We start from the raw sequence: 20,111 nt of genomic DNA on the forward strand, positions 1-20,111 counted from the left end.
CCTTCCCATCCATGCTGCATAGCGGCCAACCCTCATACTTCCTTATTCTCTTTTTATTTATATAACTAAAAAACCTCTTTATTATTTATTTTAATTTATTTGACAAGAATGAATTCAGCTGGACTTTTAGCAATTCTCACTTTATTCCTACATTTTCTAACCTCCACAATGTACCTTGCTTTGCTGATCACCCCCTTTTCCCTTTCCCAGGAGCTCTGCTTACTCCTAATAACCTTTTTTTGATACTGCCCCCACAGCCATTAATTTACTGCATCTCCCACTGAAGTCTGGATTCAATGCAATGCTTCCTTTTACTGCTTGAAGGGAGGTGCTGCATCTAGCACAGCACAATTTCTTGGCAGCTACTGAACTGTGAAAAATAGAGTTGAATAAAATTAGCTTTGATACCAAAATGTGGAACAGTACAATTGTGATAAATCCTATGCCAAAGGATCAGTGTGAAGATGTAAATATTATTGTCAAATGTAGAATTTTGCATTGTTCTGGAAGTCATGGTGGCTTTTTCAAATACTTTGCTTAAATAAAGGATCATCATGAGATCAGCTGATCAGATTTGCTGATAGATTTATCATAATGCTTGCCAGAAGACGAGCTAGGGTAAAATTTGACCGTAGTGTGGCTGTCCAGCGCAAGGCCCTCTGCATCACCTATTCCCTGCATGGGGTATGTATGTAGATTGGGATTGGGGGGATTTGTTTGCTTTTTGGTTTTTTTGTCCAGAATCAACTGGCTAACCTGCTAAACAAAGGTGTTTTTGCATACACTGCGTGCCACATAACTGGCCTCCATGCCAGCCTGTTTGATAGGCTGGAAAGGAGTTGCAGATCTGCATTTATAGACATCCAGTGGCCCTACTGTCCCATGCAACTGGCAGACAACAAAAAAGTGACAAATTTTATAAATTCTTGTATACAAATGCTAGAAGTCTGAATACTAAGATGGGAGAACTTGCGTGCCTGGTATTATAGGCATCACAGTAACTTGGTGGAACAATCACTGGTCTACAATTTTTGAGAAGTCGTCTGCTTCAGAGATAAAATGTGCTATTTATTATGTATTTTGATGTGCTGAATTCAAATATGACAATTAAAACAACTGATTGGCTACTGTTTCTAAGTTATTTAAGTTTTTACATTTGATGTCTATGTATATTGTGTAGATAGTAGAGTTTTAATCATAAATTGTAAACCTAGGTCTTTTCATGTGTTTATGGTTGCTTTACATGATAATATTTCACCTGTCCTGTTTATGTAACACTTTAAAAATCAGCAAAAGGGTTATATAAATAAAATTTATTATGAAACAAAAGGCAAAAAACTATTATGTACATAGTTTAGTCCTATTCAGTGTCTACTCAGCGCTTCTTGGCTTGTCTCTTGTATTCATTAAATGGAGCATCTCTTGTCACTGTCCAGCAATAGTCTGCAAGCATTGATGGGCTCCATTTGCCCTGATAGCGTTTCTCCATTGTTGCAATGTCCTGGTGAAATCGCTCACCGTGCTCGTCACTCACTGCTCCGCAGTTCGGTGGAAAAAAATCTAGATGAGAGTGCAAAAAATGTATCTTTAGTGACATGTTGCAACCAAGGCTTTTGTATGCCTTGAGGAGGTTTTCCACCAACAACCTGTAGTTGTCTGCCTTGTTGTTTCCGAGAAAATTTATTGCCACTAACTGGAAGGCTTTCCATGCCATCTTTTCCTTGCCACGCAGTGCATGGTCAAATGCATCATCTCGAAGAAGTTCACGAATCTGAGGACCAACAAAGACACCGTCCTTTATCTTAGCTTCACTTAACCTTGGAAATTTTCCACGGAGGTACTTGAAAGCTGCTTGTGTTTCGTCAATGGCCTTGACAAAGTTCTTCATCAGACCCAGCTTGATGTGTAAGGGTGGTAACAAAATCTTCCTTGATTCAACAAGTGGTGGATGCTGAACACTTTTCCTCCCAGGCTCCAATGACTGTCGGAGTGGCCAATCTTTCTTGATGTAGTGGGAATCTCTTGCATGACTATCCCATTCGCAGAGAAAACAGCAGTACTTTGTGTATCCACTCTGCAGACCAAGCAAGAGAGCAACAACCTTCAAATCGCCACAAAGCTGCCACTGATGTTGGTCATAGTTTATGCACCTCAAAAGTTGTCTCATGTTATCATAGGTTTCCTTCATATGGACTGCATGACCAACTGGAATTGATGGCAAAACATTGCCATTATGCAGTAAAACAGCTTTAAGACTCGTCTTCGATGAATCAATGAACAGTCTCCACTCACCTGGATCGTGAACAATGTTGAGGGCTGCCATCACACCATCGATGTTGTTGCGGGCTACAAGATCACCTTCCATGAAGAAGAATGGGACAAGATCCTTTTGACGGTCACGGAACATGGAAACCCTAACATCACCTGCCAGGAGATTCCACTGCTGTAGTCTGGAGCCCAACAGCTCTGCCTTACTCTTGGGTAGTTCCAAATCCCTGACAAGGTCATTCAGTTCACCTTGTGTTATGAGGTGTGGTTCAGAGGAGGAGGATGGGAGAAAATGTGGGTCCTGTGACATTGATGGTTCAGGACCAGAAGTTTCATCCTCTTCCTCTTCCTCGTCTGACTCAAGTGAGAATGATTCTGGTGCATCAGGAACTGGCAGTCCTTCTCTGTGGGGTACTGGGCGTATAGCTGATGGAATGTTTGGATAATGCACAGTTCACTTTTTCTTCTTTGACACACCTTTCCCAACTGGAGGCACCATGCAGAAGTAACAATTGCTGGTATGATCTGTTGGCTCTCTCCAAATCATTGGCACTGCAAAAGGCATAGATTTCCTTTTCCTGTTCAACCACTGGCGAAGATTTGTTGCACAAGTGTTGCAGCATATGTGTGGGGCCCACCTCTTGTCCTGATCTCCAATTTTGCAGCCAAAATAAAGGTGATAGGCTTTCTTAACCATAGTGGTTATACTGCGCTTTTGTGATGCAAAAGTCACTTCACCACAAACATAGCAGAAGTTATCTGCACTGTTCACACAAGTACGAGGCATCTCTGCTCACTTTGGCTAAACAGAAATGTGTCCCTTTGCAAAATCAAACACTGACAAATAAGAGAGCACGACATTATGATTTCTAGAGCTGATATAGGGCGATTTGTTCAGCAGAGTGATGTAAGCTTCGTTATGATTGCATCATCCATGACTTCTAGGAATAACATGATGCAATTCATATCATGTATGACGCAATACCAGCTTCAGATTGCATCATTCATTGTTTTGCCTAAAAAGCAAGTACTGTCCAAACCCAGTCATAGATTTATTCATAGATCCAGTCAAAGATGTATTTTAGTCATTTCTGGTTTAAATTGAGATCCCTTCCCTTTATAACTCACTTATCCTCCGCTATTCCCAAGTCAAGGGTCATATATACTTACCCAATAGCATAACTTGAAAACTAGAGCCAATCAACAATTTTAAGCATCATTTTCGTTCTCAGTGACCCAGAATTAGTAAAGTTTGACTACATTTATTTCAGAAGCATTTTGGCTGTAGAGCAATGGGACATGGTAATACCAGAATACAAAATATATAGGAATGACAGAGTAGGTCATGCTGGTGGGGGAGTGGGACTATATGTGGAAGAAAGCATAGAGTCAAATATAGTTAAAATCTGAAATGAATCAAAATGTACTATAGAATCTCTATGGCTAGAAATTCCATGATTTAATAATAAGAGTATAATAGTAGGACTGTACTACCAACTACCTGACCAGGAAGTTGATTGTAAAATTATTAGAAAGAGAGAAAGATTAGAGCAGGGGTCGGCAACCTTTCAGAAGTGGTGTGCCGACTCTTCATTCATTCACTCTAATTTAAGGTTTTGTGTGCCGGTAATACATTTTAACATTCTTAGACGGTCTCTTTCTATAAGTCTATAATATATAACTAAACTATTGTTGTATGTAAAGTAAATAAGGTTTTTAAAATGTTTAAGAAGCTTCATTTAAAATTAAATAAAATGCAGAGCCCCCTGGACCAGTGGCCAGGACCCAGGCAGTGTGAGTTGCCACTGAAAATTAGCTCGCGTGCCGCCTTCAGCACCCATACCATAGGTTGCCTACCCCTAGATTAGAGAATAGAAATCTCAATAATAATGAGGGATTTCAACTATTCCCATATTGACTGGGTACATGTCACCTCAGGACAGGATGCTGAGATAAAGTTTCTAGACACCATTAATGAATGCTGCTTGGAGTAGCTAGTCGTGGAACGCACAAGGGATGAGAGGCAATTCTTGATTTAGTGCTAAATGGAGCATAGAGTCTTGTCTAAGAGGTGAATATAGCTGAACCGCTCAGTAATAGTGACCATAATGTAATTAATTGTAACATCCTTGTGGGAGGGAAAATACCAAAGAAGTCCAACACAGTAACATTTAACTTCAGAATGGGGAACTACATAAAAATAAGGAAGCTAAACAGAATTTAAAGGTACAGTCACTAGAGTGAAATGTCTGCAAGCTGCATTAAAACTACACCTCTACCTTGATATAACGTGACCCGATATAACACGGATTTGGATATAACGTGGTAAAGCAGTGCTCCGGGTGGGCGGGGCTGCACACTCCAGTGGATCAAAGCAAGTTCGATATAACGCGGTTTCACCTATAACATGGTAAGATTTTTTGGCTCATGAGGACAGTGTTATATCGGGATAGAGGTGTATTTAAAAACACATAATAGAGGTTCAAACTGAATTTTCCCCAAATTAAAAAAAAAAAAACAATTTAGAGGATCCAAAAAATATCACCATGGGTACACAGAGTAAAAGAAGTGATTAGCGGCAAAAAGGCATCCTTTAAAAATTGGAAATTAAATCCTCCTGAGGAAAATAGAAAAGAGCAGAAACTCTGGCAAGCCAAAAAAGAATTTGAAGAGCAACTAGCAAAAGACACAAAAACTAACATCAAAAACTTTTAAAGTATATCAGAAGTAGGAAACCTGCCAAACAATCAGTGGGATCACTAGATGATCGAGGTGCTACAAGAGCACTCGAAGAAAAGGCCATGGCAGAGAAGCTAAATGAATTCTTTTCATCAATCTTCACTGCAAAGGATGTGAGGGAGATTCCCACACTTGAACTTTTCTTTTTAGATGACAAATCTGAGGAATTGTCCCAGATTGAGGTGTCCGCAGAGGAGGTTTTGGAACAAATTGATAGATTAAACAATAATAAGTCACCAGGACCAGATGGTATTCGTCCAAGAGTTCTGAAGGAACTCAAATATGAAATATGATCTATTAACTGTGATACATAACCTATCACATAAATTAGCTTCTGTACCAGGTAGGATAGCTGGTAGGAGGGAGGATAGCTAATATAACGGCAATTAGTAAACCTAAGTACAAAACAAATTGGATGAATCACAAGACACCTAAATGAACACATTATTTAATTGGGAAGACTCAACATGGCTTTTATAAAGAGAAATCATGCCTCTTTGAGGGGGTCAACAAACATGGACAAGGATGATCCAGTGAATATAGTGTACTTGGATTTCAGAAAGCCTCTGACAAGGTCCATCACCAAAGTTTCTTAAGCAAAGTAAGCAGTCATGGGATAAGAGGGACAGTCCTCTCATGGATCAGTAACTGGTTAAAGAGACAAAGGGTAGGAATAAATGGTCAGTTTTTAGAATGGAGAAAGTTAAATAGCTGTGTCCCCCAGGGATCTGTTTTGGGACCAATGCTGTTCAGCGTAGTCATAAATGATCTGGAAAAAGGGGTAAACACAGGGCCGTCCTTAGGCATAGGCAGAATAGGCAGCCGCCTAGGGCACCACTAGGTCTGGGGGCACCGCTCTGCTGGGAGCCTGGACAGATGGGAAGCAGTGGAGCATGTAAGAGCAGGCTGCTGGGTCCTAGAGAGAGCCGAATGCAGCATAGTCTGAGGGAGGGGATTGGCTGCTGGGGTCTCTGGGAAGGGGAGGGGGTAGCGGTTGGGGAAGGAGCTCACCTGTGAGTGTGACTCTTCCCCCTCCCCCCCCCGGCTGAGGTGAGGTGAGGCAGGCTCTGTGGCTCTGGAACCAGTATCCTTTTTTGTCCCCCATAACATCCATTCTTCTCCCCCCCCCCACCCCATGGAGCACCCCCTCCTTTCTCCTCCTCCCCAGGAGCATCCCTCTCTCTCTCCTCCCTCCGTCAGGGCTGGGTTGGGTGAGGTGCTGGGGGGTAGGTGGGGGGGGAGGCTGGCTGGCTGCCTGCTGAGGAATGAAAGTGAAAGTAACTCACTTCCTCGGCCAGGATTGGAATGTCACACAGGGCTGGGCTGGGGTTAGCCAGATGTGTGAAAAATCAGGGCAGGGGGTTGGGGTAGGGTGAGCAGATATCCCTATTTTATAGGGCCAGTCCCAATTTTGGGGTCTTTTTCTTATATAGGCTCCTTTTACCCCCACCCCGTCCTGATTTTTCACACTTGCTGTCTGGTCACTCTAGGTGGGGGTAATTAGTGCCTATATAAGACAAAGCCCCAAATATCGGGACTGGCCCTATAAAATCAGGACATCTGGATCTGGGCACCCTAGCTGGGGAGCGCCTCTCCCCCAGGCTGGCAGCTGCCAGTGATCCACCTAATCCGGGGGGAGCTACACAGGGCAGGATGAGCTGCTGTGGCTCCATGGGTGACCTGTCCCTGAGATCAGATGCTGTGCTAACTTTACCATGGTCCATAAGGCTGGTGGTGGTGCCCATTGGCATGTGATTGGACCTGAGGGTTTGCTGCTGCTGTTGCCACTCTGCACCCCAAGAGGTGGATTTTGGGGTCTACTGCAGCTGTTGGACCAGCAGGCTGGGGGGTGAGCCAAGCATGAAAGCAGTACTGTGTTGCCATTTAGATTGTCATTTAACAACTTTGTTTGCCAAAAATTCTTGCTAACAGTCCTAAATCCAATTTCAATATTTTTTTTTTTAAAAATCAATATCTTAGCCAAAAACAGAAAATTAAGTTGTTGACAATTATTAGTGACAGGTTTGGTTTGAGGCAGGGAGTGGGCCAGTTTTCATCAGAGAAACAAAAAATGTTGACTGACTTTCCTATAGCCTGTTACTCCAGATAAGAGCCCTCCAACAACTGTAATATGCTCATCTCCTTACTAGTGTATAAAGCAGGGGTCGGCAACCTACGGCACACGCGCCAAAGGTGGCAGGTGAGCTGATTTTTGATGGTAGGCAGCGGCAGGCTGAGCGGCTCAGCCCATCACTGCTCTGGGGTTCCGGCTGCTGCCCTATTGCCAGCTGGGATACCGGCCGTCGGCCCCACTCAGCACCTGCTGCTGGCCTGGGGACCCCCAAGGAACCCCAGACTGTCAGCGGGCTGAGCAGGCCGGCTGAACCAGTCAACCTGCTGTCAGCCTGGGGTTCCATTCACTCAGCCGGCAGCGGGCTGAGTGGGCTGGTGGCGGGCTGAGCAGGGCTGGTGGGGGTGTTGAGTGGCTCAGTCTGCTGCCAGTCTGGCGTGCCGGCAGCACTCAGCCTACTGCTACTCCAGGGTTCTGGCTGCCAGCCCCTTGCCAGTCAGGAGCCCAGCCACCGGCCCCACTCTGCCTCCTGCCAGCCTGGGTGAGCAGAATCCAAGGCTGGTAGCGGGCTGAGGGGGGTTGGCGGCCGGGATCCTGGCTAGCAGGAGTTGGTGGTCAGAACCCCAGACCAGCAGCGGGCTGAGCAGGGCCTGGGATCCTTGTCTAGGGTTCCAGCCACCAGTCCCGCTCAGCCCGCTGCCGGTCTGGGGTTTCATTTACTCAGCTGGCAGTGGCCTGAGCAAGACCGGTGGCCAAGACCTCAGATAATAACAATAGTTTATTTATATAATATAGACATAGAGAGATACCTTCTACAAACGTTAAAATGTATTACTGGCACGAGAAACCTTAAATTACAGTGAACTTGGCACACCACTTCTGAAAGGTTGCCAACCCCTGGTATAGACTGACCATATGTTGTACTAAGATTCTCCTGCATTTTTTTTCCTGTGAGTCAGTATAGCTTTTGCTAGCCCAGAAGTTGAGCAGCCACTGTTTTACATTTTCACAATGTTTTCTCTAACTTTCATAAAGTAAATACATAGTTAATATGAGTTAAAAAGGCCAGGGACACTTGTGAAGAATCTGTACAGCAGATCATGCTAGAGCTGTGAAAATGTCAGTTTTTGATGGAACTTTAGAGGCAGTGATTTATCATGTATTTTATGATGTGAATGTGCTGCTATTGCTAATGTCTTTCCAAACAAAAATAAGGTACAATAGGACTTCTGTAACATTTCTGTGCTACCTTAATCTAGATGAGATGATTCTGTGCTGACTTCATTTTGGTCACTTTGTGCTTTACCTAGCAGTAAAACTAGGGTTATATTTTCCCACTGTTTGGAAACCCAGCTTGTTAAACTGATTTTGCAGCCAAAAAAGCCAGAAAGATTGCTTTTAATTAAAAACAAATCTTTGTTTCAATACCTCTTCATATAAATTTCCAATAAAATTTTGACAAATTAAAAAAATTATATTATTTGCATCATTCTGTCAAATCAGAATTTTTTCTATAGTGCTACTTCTTTAGTGCTAGTGCATCAGCATTACAGTGTGCTTAATTAAGTTAAACTGGTTTTAATACCGTGAATGTGGCAAGTTTTCCAATACTGTATGCTTATATTTGTGTTGCTAAGAGCAGATCAGGCACAGGGGCACCAGTTTAATAATCTCGCCTAGGGCACCAGAAATCCTAAGGACGGCCCTGGGTAAACAGTGAGGTGGCAAAGTTTGCAGACGATAAAAAATTATTCAAGATAGTTAAGTCCAAAGCAGACTGTGAAGAATGATAAGGGGATCTCACAAAACAGGGTTACTGGGCAACAAAATGTCTTATGAAATTCAGTGTTGATAAATGCAAACTAATGCACATTGGAAAACATATTCCCAATTAGATATGTAAAATGATGGGGTGTAAACTAGCTGTTACCACTCAAGAAAGAGATCTAGGAGTCACTGTGGATAGTTCTCTGAAAATATCTGTTCAATGTCCAGCAACAGTGGGGAAAAAAAGCTAACCGATTGTTAGTAACCATTAGGAAAGGGATAGATAAGAAGACAGAATATATCATAATTCCACTATATAAATCCATGGTACGCCCACACCTTGAATACTGCATGCAGTTCCAGTCACCCCATCTCAAAAAAAACACTTTAAAATTGGGAAAAGTACAGAGAAGGGCAACAAAAATTAATCAGGTATGGAACAGCTTCCACATGAGGAGAGATTTTTAAAAGACATGACTGAGGAGGTGGTATTATAGATAGGGCCCTACCAAATTCACTGTCCACTTTGGTCAATTTCATGGTCATAGGATTTTTTAAATTGTGAATTTCATCGTTTCAGGTATTTAAATCTGAAATTTCACAGTATTGTAATTGTAGGAGTCCTGACCCAAAAAGAAGCTGTGGGGGGTCGCAAGGTTATTGTAGGGGGGGGGTTGCAGTATTGCTACCCTTACTTCTGTGCTGTTGCTGATGGTGGCGCTGACTTCAGAGCTGGGCAGCTGGAGAACAGCAGATGCTGGCTGGGAGCCCATCTCTGAAGGCAGGGCTGGGACCTCAGTCAGCAGCCACCACTCTCTGGCCACCCTGCTTTGAAGGCAGCAGTGCAGAAGTAAGGGTGGCATGGTACGATATTGCCACCCTTCTGCGCTGCTGCTGGCAAGGTGCTGCCTTCAGAGCTGGGCACCTGGCCAGCAGTTGCTGCTCTCCAGCCACCCAGCTCTGGAAGCAGTGCAGAAGTAAGGGTGAGAGTATCATAACCGCCAAAAATACACAAAGTAAAACAGGTCTAGGCAAACCATGTTGGGGGATGGATATCATTGCTCCCACATCTCCATATTCCACCCACATAAACATTTAATATTCATACTTTATGTAGGGAAGTGAATTTCACTTTCAGAGAGGTAAATTTAGGGTGGGATTTTCAAAAGTACTCAGCATTAGCCTAAACCTGCTTCCATTGAAATCATTGGGAGTTTACCATTAACTCCAGGGGAGCAAAGCTGAGCTAATGCTATATATAGCTTGAGTATTTTGTTTTATTTTGCCTTATAAATTTTTTCTATTGTCAGACTCTTTGTTGGAAAGTATTTTTCTTTACTTTATATAAAGTAAGATTTTGTGGTTATTTTTTCCTTAGATAAAAAACGGTTAATCTAAACTGGAAAATCCAGTTTCCATTGGAGTTGAAAAAGCCTATTAGCTCCCTCCTGTGGGGCATTGGAATATTACAAATGTCTCCCTCATCCTTTTGCTACCCATAACTCGCTCGCTCTCTCTGTAGTTCTGTATGCATTCCCAGATGAACAAAAGCTTTATTAAGCTGAAGTAAAAAAAAGAAAACCTCAACACATTAAAAGGATATTGTCATTTTCTCAAAAGAACCACAAAAGTTTACTCCGGAAATTCAAAATTAAAGTTACACTGACCTTCTTAGAAAGTATGGAAACACAGTGTTAGAGTCCCACAAAGAACTTTAGCTCTGCCTTTGTTCTCTGCCAGCCTCCCACTCTGCATGTCCATCACATCTGGTATTTAGGATGAAAACATGTTTATAAAGAAAGTTTTGAAAAGGACTATTCATCCTGTTTCAGTGGATCCTAAATCTATTTTATTTGCACCGTTCGCCAGTAGAGTCAAGGAATTCAAGAGTATGTGGCTTTGATACTCTACATATACTTCTGTGATACTTAAATGTGAACCTCTGCCCCAGTGATTTGGTTACCTAATTTTTGTTCAGGCTCTAAAATGTGAATAGTCCCAGGTATAACAACTATGAGTCTATGCTTAGTCTCACAGCATGAAACTTTGTAAAAGTTAAAATTCGATATACTTTTGGGACATTTTCCCAAGCCATTGTCCCAAATATGGTGTTTCTTGGTGATAAGCTGTAAAAGTCTGTCTCTCTCCAGTAACTCAGCATGGTCTTAAAGAATGGAGGAGTAGTTTGATATAGCAATATAAAGACAGACTCACTTTGGTTTGAATGCTTTAGTAATGTACAATTAGTGTATCAGCAAGAATGAGGTAGTCCAGTTAGATCACTTCAGTTTTCAGAATCACTGATCCTGTGAAGTTGTGTCTGGTGTGGAAAGGACTGTCTCCTCGTTTTCATTTGCTCTTTGGGCAGCATGATACACGTCCAAATTTTAGGTAGTTTGGATGACCGTAACTTCATTATGTTACTTTCTCATTTTCTTTTTAATTTTAAACTGAATATGAACTGTGATTGTCCAGAGTAGCTAATATTTGTGGTTTTTTAAAGTTATGTTTCTTTAGGTTTGTTTCCTTAAATAATTGATAGTTTTGTGCAACTTTAGCTCTCGTGTTAACTCCCCCCCCCCCCCCCGAACTATCTTGGATTTTTTTTTCTCAATTAAATTCTTCAGTAATAGGAGTCTCGTGCTACATGGGAATAAACTTCACTTTTCCCTAGACCAGTGGTTCTCAACCAGAGGTCGGGGGCCCCTTGGGGGACCGCAAACAGGATTCCGGGGGGCTGCCAAGCAGGGCCAGGATTATACTCATTGGGGCCCAGGACCCCGACCCCCGCCATCTGGGGCTGAAGCCGAAGCCTGAGCAGTGTAGCATTGTGGGGGCCCCTGTGGCATGGGACCCCAGGCAAAAACCCGGCTTGCTACCCCCTCACGCCAGCGCTGGCTTTTATATGCAGAAAACCAGTTATTGTGGCACAGATGGTCCAAGGAGTTTTTATAGCATCTTGCAAGGGAGCCTCAGAAAGAAAAAGGTTGAGAACCCCTCCCCTAGACTGCATTCCGCTTCCCCATATGGTTCACTCAGCACGTGAGAGGATTGGGTCTTTAGTTTGTAAGCAATTGAGGCAAGGACTGTTTCTTCCCAAAGAGTGTTTTGTGCAGTGCCAGCTACACTGGTGTTTGCTATCACAAGTACAAATGGACTGCTGGAGGAGCATGTGAGCTGCCAGCTGGCCTCCCAAAGTTCTCAGCATGACTTCTTTTTATGCACTGAGGTCTTGCTGATCCAGTCAGTCATGAGCCCACACTCTCCTCCCATTCCTTGTTATTAAGAAGTTACTGAGCCTGATATCTTAGGAGAACTTCTGTTGATTTCAGAGGGCAGCTTCTGTCAAGCTGTCTGGCATTGGGAGAGCTAGTTCAGAAGACTTTAAAATGCTAGAAAAGCATCTACCCAAACTGTCTTTAAGTCTGAAGCTAACTGATTAACAAAGTTAACTGTTCATGCATATTCCCACTTTTCCAATGCTCTTAATGTTATTTTAGACAACTTTTTTGAGTTACAAAAGCATTTACTTCAAAAAACAGCCCAATTTTTTTTAAACAGGGAAAAATTTGGTTTTTTTTCCCACTCTCTCATATCTTCCAAGTGATAGAAGAGATTTTCTTCAAGCTTTTTTTAAAAAATGGTTCATCTTTCATCTTTTACTCAACACTGATTGTTTCAGGAAGTTATAAGCAAGTGATAGCATGGAATTATGCTCTGATTAGTTATGCAACATTAACTATAGCAATTGGAGTGACCATATTATTATAGGTAAATCAGATACGTTAAGTGATGCATTGGGGGGAAAAAAATCTTGCTTTGTGCTTTCATTTGTTCCAGAATGGCATTCTTTCTGGAGGAGGTGATGATTTGTACTAAGCGCCTGCTGGAGGTGATTGCTGGCTGGCTGCCTCGACATTTCATCGGTGCAATCCTAGTTTCCCTCCCGGCTCTTGCAGTTTTTTCACATTTCACCTCTGACTTTGAAACCAACATACATGTAAGTTATAGGACGATGTATCCTGTCTAAGTTTCTCTTAGATTTAAAGGAGTAGATTGCCTCCCTCCTTGTCTTCTCCCCTTCCCCATTCCCTTCATCCATGTGATCTATATCTCTCAAGAGGATAGGGCTGATTCTGTAAGATGGAATTGCTAGTAGGATGAATCAGTTTTTTTACAAGCATTACCTTTAGGCAGAATTTAATGTAAATAAATTTGAACACATTTTAGGAATTTTTCACTATATTAAAGGATAATTTCTGAGCGGGAATTCCTCTTTATCCAATGAGATGCTGAATACCCCTAAGGACTTGCATGGCTCATTGCTGAAGTTCAGCAGCAGTAATGGTATTAGCAGTGGATTGTGTCTGTCTGTCATATCAACAGCAGTGCTGTGTTTGCACACTGTCAAAATAGGTGGAGTATTTTCAGCAACACAAAAATGATTAGTCCTCTTCTAAATGGCCCTGTAGCTCTTTTTCTCTATGTAATTTGGTGAAGTTTCCAGCATATTAAAGCTATATTTTCTTTAATTTAAAGGTGAATTTTTTCCTCATTGAACCGATTGTAGAACTATGGGCCTGTAATGGGGTGTGACACCCACAACAGCACCAAAAGAGTTAAATGCATCTGAGAGGGTTGGTAGTCTCACTGTTTGCACCTGGGGAGGGGATGGATTTAAAAGAGGAGATAGAAGGTTAGTTGGAGAAGAGGAGAGATAGGAAAGAGAATATAATGAATTCTCTCTCTCTGGGAAGGGGCCTGTTACTTGGAGGGAAGAGGAGCAGTCAGTCTGCTCTGGAGATGACCTAAAGGACAATCGGGAGATGCTGAGGGACAATGGGCTGTCTGAAACCCTGGGAAGGTGGAGAACTGTGCCAGTTCTAGACTGTTAGGGAGTGAGGCACAGCAGACTGTGCATAGATTGGAAGATCACACAGTTGGTGTTAGGAGTCGTATGAGAGCAGACTAGTACCCCTGGAACTGAGTGGAACTATGGAACTGATATTCCAGAGAATAGAGGATCAGATGGTACCAACCATTCTTCCTGAATTATGCAGAGGCAACTGGCTGTGTTCAGGGAGCAGCAACAGGCTAGCACCAGTCCTCAAGGTTGGGGGGCTGTAAAGGAGTATAGAAGAAACTGCAGGGACTGGTAAACTGAATCATCCCAGTCAGTGTTGTGGGACTACAGGAAGATTGGTGAGACAGGCAGTGGAGGTGGTCTGCCCAGCAGTGGACAGTCTTGGGGGGTGATGATCAATGTTAAGTTGAGACAAGGAAACCCTGAAATAAAGGGTGGTTCTACTTTCAGAGTTTCAGGATGGTGCAAGAAGGCAGGCCCTGTCAAGAATTGTAGGAAACTCTGGGTAACTTTGTGTGGATAGTCCTGGGGAATTGGCAGAATTAATAATCTGAACAGAGTTTTTCAGGAACTCAAAGTCTGCAATTCAGGCAGGGGAACTGAAGACACCTAAGATTACACTTTTGACTGCTGGAGAACAGCCTGTCCTATATAGGGTGACAGAACCCAAGCAACACAGGAGCTGAACCTGAAAGGTGCTGAGCCCCTTCAACCCTTTTTGACTTCTGTTTGTCTTACATAGGCTCATTCCCTATAGTACTTGAGCACCTCCTACATATTTTAAAAATACATTAACTTTAACAATGGAATTTGTGGGTGCTCAGCCTCTCTCAGTTTCAGGTCGTATGTGCTGAATGCTCCAAGTAGTAGCAAGTAAGAACGGGATTCATTACACAACTGTTCATGCACTACCCCTTTTTTTCCTGTTTCAGATCCCCCAGAGTTATTGGGTTGTTGATTCACTCACCAAGAGATGTTCCAGCTGGCCCTGTGCTCGGTGATGTTGCAACAATCATGGAGCTCTGGGAAAAGGGAACCAGTCTGTAGAGGGTCAGGTAAGTGCCATATTTTACTATGACATGGTTTTGCAAAGTTTTTTTTATTCATAGCATCATATACCCTCCCTGGATGTAAAATAATAATAATAATTAAAAAAAAAACTTTCCAAAGCCATGCTTACATAGTAAAACACAACACTTACTGACCCTCTATAGGCTGGCTTCATGCTGGGGCTTCACTTGAAGTCAGAACCAGTGCCCTGCCACTTTACGAGACCTGAAATGGGAGAAAAAATAAATTTAAACCAAGTTATGTGCAGAGGTTTTTTTTTAAATTCAGCTTAGCTATTTCTTAGTTATTAAAACATGGAAAAACTGTGGTCATGGTTTAAAAAAATGTAAGTAAGTTATGTAAGTTTTACTAGTTTGTCTGTTGTGGATAAACTGTTTTTCTAATTGTAATGTGGCCTTGCTATTTTGTTCAGCTGTTGTTGTGCCCCAGAAAACATAATAAAGCATTCCAAATTTTCAATTTGTAAAGCAAAGCAATGGTGTCCCACTCCACTCACAATGGAAGAGATTATGGCCACCAGAAATCATAAAGAGCAGCATAGTTAATGCTAAGGAGAATAAGACCTGCCGTACAATTTTGTGGAGTTCTCTATTTTAACATTGGATCTTCAATGATTTTCTTAACACAGCCCTACTTAGTATCTTAAGTAAGCCGGATTTTAGTATTTGACTATTGCAATATTGCATTCTGGGGAAATTAAGATATGTCTCAGAAAGCATGTGCTTTGCACTTCAATTTACCTATCTAGTAAAGACATGAAAAGAGAGGTTTTCTGAGATTCTTGGATTTGAGACCTGGAACAGAAAGGAAAGATGGAGAACTTACCCCTTCAGCTTGGCACAAACACCAGTTTCACAGAGCATCAATTAACATTATGTTAAATTTCTGCCCACTTTTATTCCTCAAAGGAATAATTATTCATGTTGAGTTCAGCACTTAGTGGAATAATAATATCCTGCAAAATATATTATCAGGGCCAGACAGTTTGACAGAGTTTCTGGGGCTTCACACATGTTATGTTTTCAACCCGGAAGTATAATTTGATATCCAGTTTAAAACACAGGTGTGATTTAATGAGAAGCCTTAGGAGCATAATTGAGTATATGATGGTATCTATGAATGCTCAAACTCAATGGCTTGAATAGGAGGAACTTAGTACTTTACAAAGGTGAGCTGAAGATGGAATTATAAAAAAGTAAAGCTGTACCTCAGAACTCCAGCTAATTAAAATTGTGACACATTATCTGTGGTAGACGCTTGCTTATTGGAAGCAAGAACTTTTCTAGACTTGTAGTGCTGTTTGTTGAAATTCATACAAAGGTATCAGAGTTAATTGAAAAGACAATATACTTGGTTATTTAATGTATGGATCATTTTTATTTAAGTAGAAATTGTGTTCTCACCATTCAGATCATTGAATGCCTTTATTTAAATTGGTATCTATTTGTGTAGGGGCTCTAATAGAAAAGAAAAGGCTAACTTGTCATTCTTTCTGTTCATTGCAGTATACCATGTTTATGTGTTGTGCGATTCTCATCACAATTGTCCAGTACTGTAACTTCTGCCAGCTGAGCTCCTGGATGAGATCATCATTGGCCACTATTGTAGGAGTGGTGCTCCTTATCTTGCTCTACATCTCTTTATGTCCAGACAGGTGAGTATTGCATGTTATCACTGTAGGCAAGGTATCATGAGCTTCATTTTGCCTCAGGATTAACTAGTTCAGCCCCAAAACAGGAAATGTTCATTCCTGTGGAGAGTGGTACAGACAGATGGGTTGGGTCCTGTTCTCTGTTGGTCAGATAAAGAGGTACCAGTTTGAATGAAGCATATTTGCATATGGTTCTGCCCCTTCCTCTAGTCCCTGTAGGTGGGTTTTGCAGTTTGTTTCCTGCCTTGCTTCAAGAAGCCGCTCGTGTCTCTGGCTGATCGGCCATCTTGGCTTATTTTTTCCTTGCCCTAGCCCAGTGTTTCCCAAACTTGGGATGCCGCTTGTGTAGGGAAAGCCCCTGGCAGGCCGGGCCGGTTTGTTTACCTGCCGCGTCCGCAGGTTCGGATGATCGTGGCTCCCACTGGCTGTGGTTCGCTGCTCCAGGCCAATGGGAGCTGCTGGAAGTGGCGCGGGCTGATGGATGTACTGGCCGCCGCTTCCAGGAGCACCCATTGGCCTGGAGCAGTGAACCGCGGCCAGTGGGAGCTGTGATCGGCCGAACCTGCGGATGCGGCAGGTAAACAAACCGGCCCAGCCTGCCAAGGGATTTCCCTACACAAGCAGCATCCCAAGTTTGGGAAACACTGCCCTAGCCATTACTCAGAATGGAGAAAGAGTAAGAGAAATGGAAGAAAACTGTCAAAAAAGTCAGACTCTGTCCTAACTACTATGGAAATCATGAGCCCTCCATCATGGGACTAGGTTGCATGTGTGCTCCACCACACTTATATAAGAATCGCTTGTGTTCACCGCCATCAGTTCCTAATGGGAGCTGGTCTGAATCCAGATGGTTTTGCCATGTTTCGGGCTGCCTCCATGGATTTCTCCATCATTGCCATCTTACAGATCCATCTGGGAGGAGATCTGCATGATTTCTAGGAAGATCAGTCTCAAATACTAGAATCCCTTTCCTTTAATCTGTTTGAAAGTACCCAACCCTTGCAAGTGATCCATTATCAGACAGCTCTTCACAGATTCCCTTCTCCCTCCTGTTTAGAACGTTCTAATCTCCGAAGAAACTTCCAAAACATGCGCAGGTTCTTTTTGTCCTCTTGAATTCTGTCCCCTCTTGAATTCTGTCCAAGGATTTATTTTTGGATTTCGGTGATGAGCGATCCCTGTATCTGACTCTGCAGCTTGTCCTTGAGGAGTGGTGGAAATTCCTATCTTTAGCAGGACCCTTCATGACTTCTTCCCTCTATTTCTCCCTCATCACAGAATCCCAGGATCTTGTATAACCACTTGAAGAATGGGATTATATTGCCTCCCATACAATTAAAGCTTTTAATTATTTCCCATGTTGCACAGTCAGCTCCTAATGAGGAGATTGTTTCTTGCAAGGCAGGTTTCAGAGTAGCAGCCGTGTTAGTCTGTATCCGCAAAAAAAACAGGAGTACTTGTGGCACCTTAAAGACTAACAAATTTATTGTAGCATGAGCTTTCGTGAGCTAAAGCTCACTTCTTCGGATGCATAGAATGGAACACACAGACAGGAGATATTTATACATACAGAGAACATGAAAAGGTGGAAGTATGCATACCAACAGGCAGAGTCTAATCAATTGAGATGAGCTATCATTAGCAGGAGGAAAAAAAACTTTTTGAAGTGATAATTAAGATGGCCCATAGAAGGTGTGAGGAGAACTTAACATAGGGAAATAGATTCAATTGGTGTAATGACCCAACCATTCCCAGTCTTTATTTAGACCACAGTTAATGGTATCTAGTTTGCATATTAATTCAAGTTCAGCAGTCTCTCTTTGGAGTCTGTTTTTGAAGTTTTTTTGTTGCAAAATTGCCACCTTCAAGTCTGTCACTGAGTGGTTAGGAAGGTTGAAGTGTTCTCCCACTGGTTTTTGAATGTTATGATTCCTGATGTCAGATTTGTGTCCATTTATCTCTAAACTAGATATTCTGATGAAAAACCAACCTTCTACACAAACTTCCTCATGGACAAACTTTACAAAAACTAGACAAGCCATTTACAACAAAAACTTTGCTTCTCTACAAAAGAAAAAGGACACTAAACTGTCTAAACTGCTACATGGCACAAGGAGCCACAACAATAGCTCCCTTAACCCACCCAACAATATTGTTAATCTTTCCAGCTATTCTCTTAGCCCAGCAGAAGAATCTATCCTATCTCGGGGACTCTCCTTTTGTCCTTCCAGATCCACGAATATGATACAGTTTTGCGGTGACCTAGAATCCTACTTTCGCCGTCTCCGACTCAAAGAATACTTCCAACACACCTCTGAACTACATACTAACCCACAGAATCCTTCCTACCACCGCTATAATAAAAAGGATTCTGCATGGACTCCTCCAGAGGGTCGGAACAACAGACTAGACTTCTACATAGATTGCTTCCGTCACCGTGCACGGGCTGAAATTGTGGAAAAGCAACATCACTTGCCCCATAACCTAAGCCGTGCTGAACACAATGCCATCAACAGCCTCAAGAACAACTCTGACATCATAATCAAACAGGCTGACAAAGGAGGTGCTGTCGTCATCATGAATAGGTCGGAATATGAACAAGAGGCTGCCAGACAACTCTCTAACTCCACATTCTACAAGCCATTACCCTCTGATCCCACTGATGATTACCAAAAGAAACTACACCATCTGCTCAAAAAACTCCCTGAGAAAGCACAGGAACAGATCTATACAGACACATGCCTGGAACCCCGACCAGGTGTATTCTATTTGCTACCCAAGATCCATAAACCTGGAAATCCTGGACGCCCATCATCTCAAGCATTGGTACTTTAACAGCAGGATTGTCTGGCTATGTGGACTCTCTCCTCAGGCCCTATGCTACCAGCACTCCCAGCTATCTTCGAGACACCACTGACTTCCTGAGGAAACTACAGTCCATCAATGATCTTCCAGAAAACACCATTCTGGCCACTATGGATGTGGAAGCCCTCTACACTAACATTCCACACGAAGATGGACTACAAGCCATCAGGAACAGTATCCCCGATAATATCACGGCTAACCTGGTGGCTGAACTTTGTGACTTTGTCCTCACCCACAACTATTTCACATTTGGGGACAATATATATCTTCAAGTCAGTGGCACTGCTATGGGTACCCGCATGGCCCCTCAGTATGCCAACATCTTTATGGCTGACTTAGAACAACGCTTCCTTAACTCTCGTTCCCTAACACCCCTACTCTACTTGCGCTACATTGATGACATCTTCATCATCTGGACTCATGGAAAAGAAGCCCTCGAGGAATTCCACCGAGATTTTAACAATTTCCATCCCACCATCAACCTCAGCCTAGACCAATCCACACAAGCGGTCCATTTCCTAGACACTACTGTGCTAATAAACGATGGTCACATAAATACCACCCTATACCGGAAACCCACTGACCGCTATACTTACTTACATGCCTCCAGCTTCCATCCCGGACACACCACACGATCCATTGTCTACAGCCAAGCTCTAAGATACAACCGTATTTGCTCCAATCCCTCGGACAGAGATAAACACCTACAAGATCTCTATCAAGCATTCTTAAACCTACAATACCCACCTGCTGAAGTGAAAAAACAGATTGACAGAGCCAGAAGAGTACCCAGAAGCCACCTACTACAGGACAGG

The 20,111-nt window shown here is 42.6% G+C and overlaps 1 protein-coding gene and 1 long non-coding RNA gene across 4 annotated transcripts in view; one reads left to right on the forward strand and one right to left on the reverse strand.

Annotated features, from left to right (window-relative positions):
• The window catches only part of ADCY9 (adenylate cyclase 9), a 198,525-nt gene that overhangs the window by 162,723 nt on the left and 15,691 nt on the right, over positions 1-20,111 (forward strand). For both annotated transcript variants that reach the window (XM_044979245.1, XM_044979246.1), the window contains exons 7-8: positions 12,686-12,845; positions 16,286-16,434. In XM_044979245.1, the coding sequence (XP_044835180.1) occupies positions 12,686-12,845; positions 16,286-16,434 (309 nt within the window). The remainder of the gene's footprint in view (positions 1-12,685; positions 12,846-16,285; positions 16,435-20,111) is intronic.
• LOC123343819 overlaps positions 1-20,111 on the reverse strand; it is a 72,030-nt gene that overhangs the window by 43,750 nt on the left and 8,169 nt on the right. For both annotated transcript variants that reach the window (XR_006572371.1, XR_006572370.1), the window contains exons 2-3: positions 14,915-14,984; positions 14,677-14,750 (exon numbers count right to left, since the gene is read on the reverse strand). This is a non-coding gene — a long non-coding RNA (uncharacterized LOC123343819). The remainder of the gene's footprint in view (positions 1-14,676; positions 14,751-14,914; positions 14,985-20,111) is intronic.

The sequence above is a fragment of the Mauremys mutica genome, chromosome 11, assembly GCF_020497125.1.
Source record: "Mauremys mutica isolate MM-2020 ecotype Southern chromosome 11, ASM2049712v1, whole genome shotgun sequence".
NCBI lineage: Eukaryota > Metazoa > Chordata > Testudines > Geoemydidae > Mauremys > Mauremys mutica.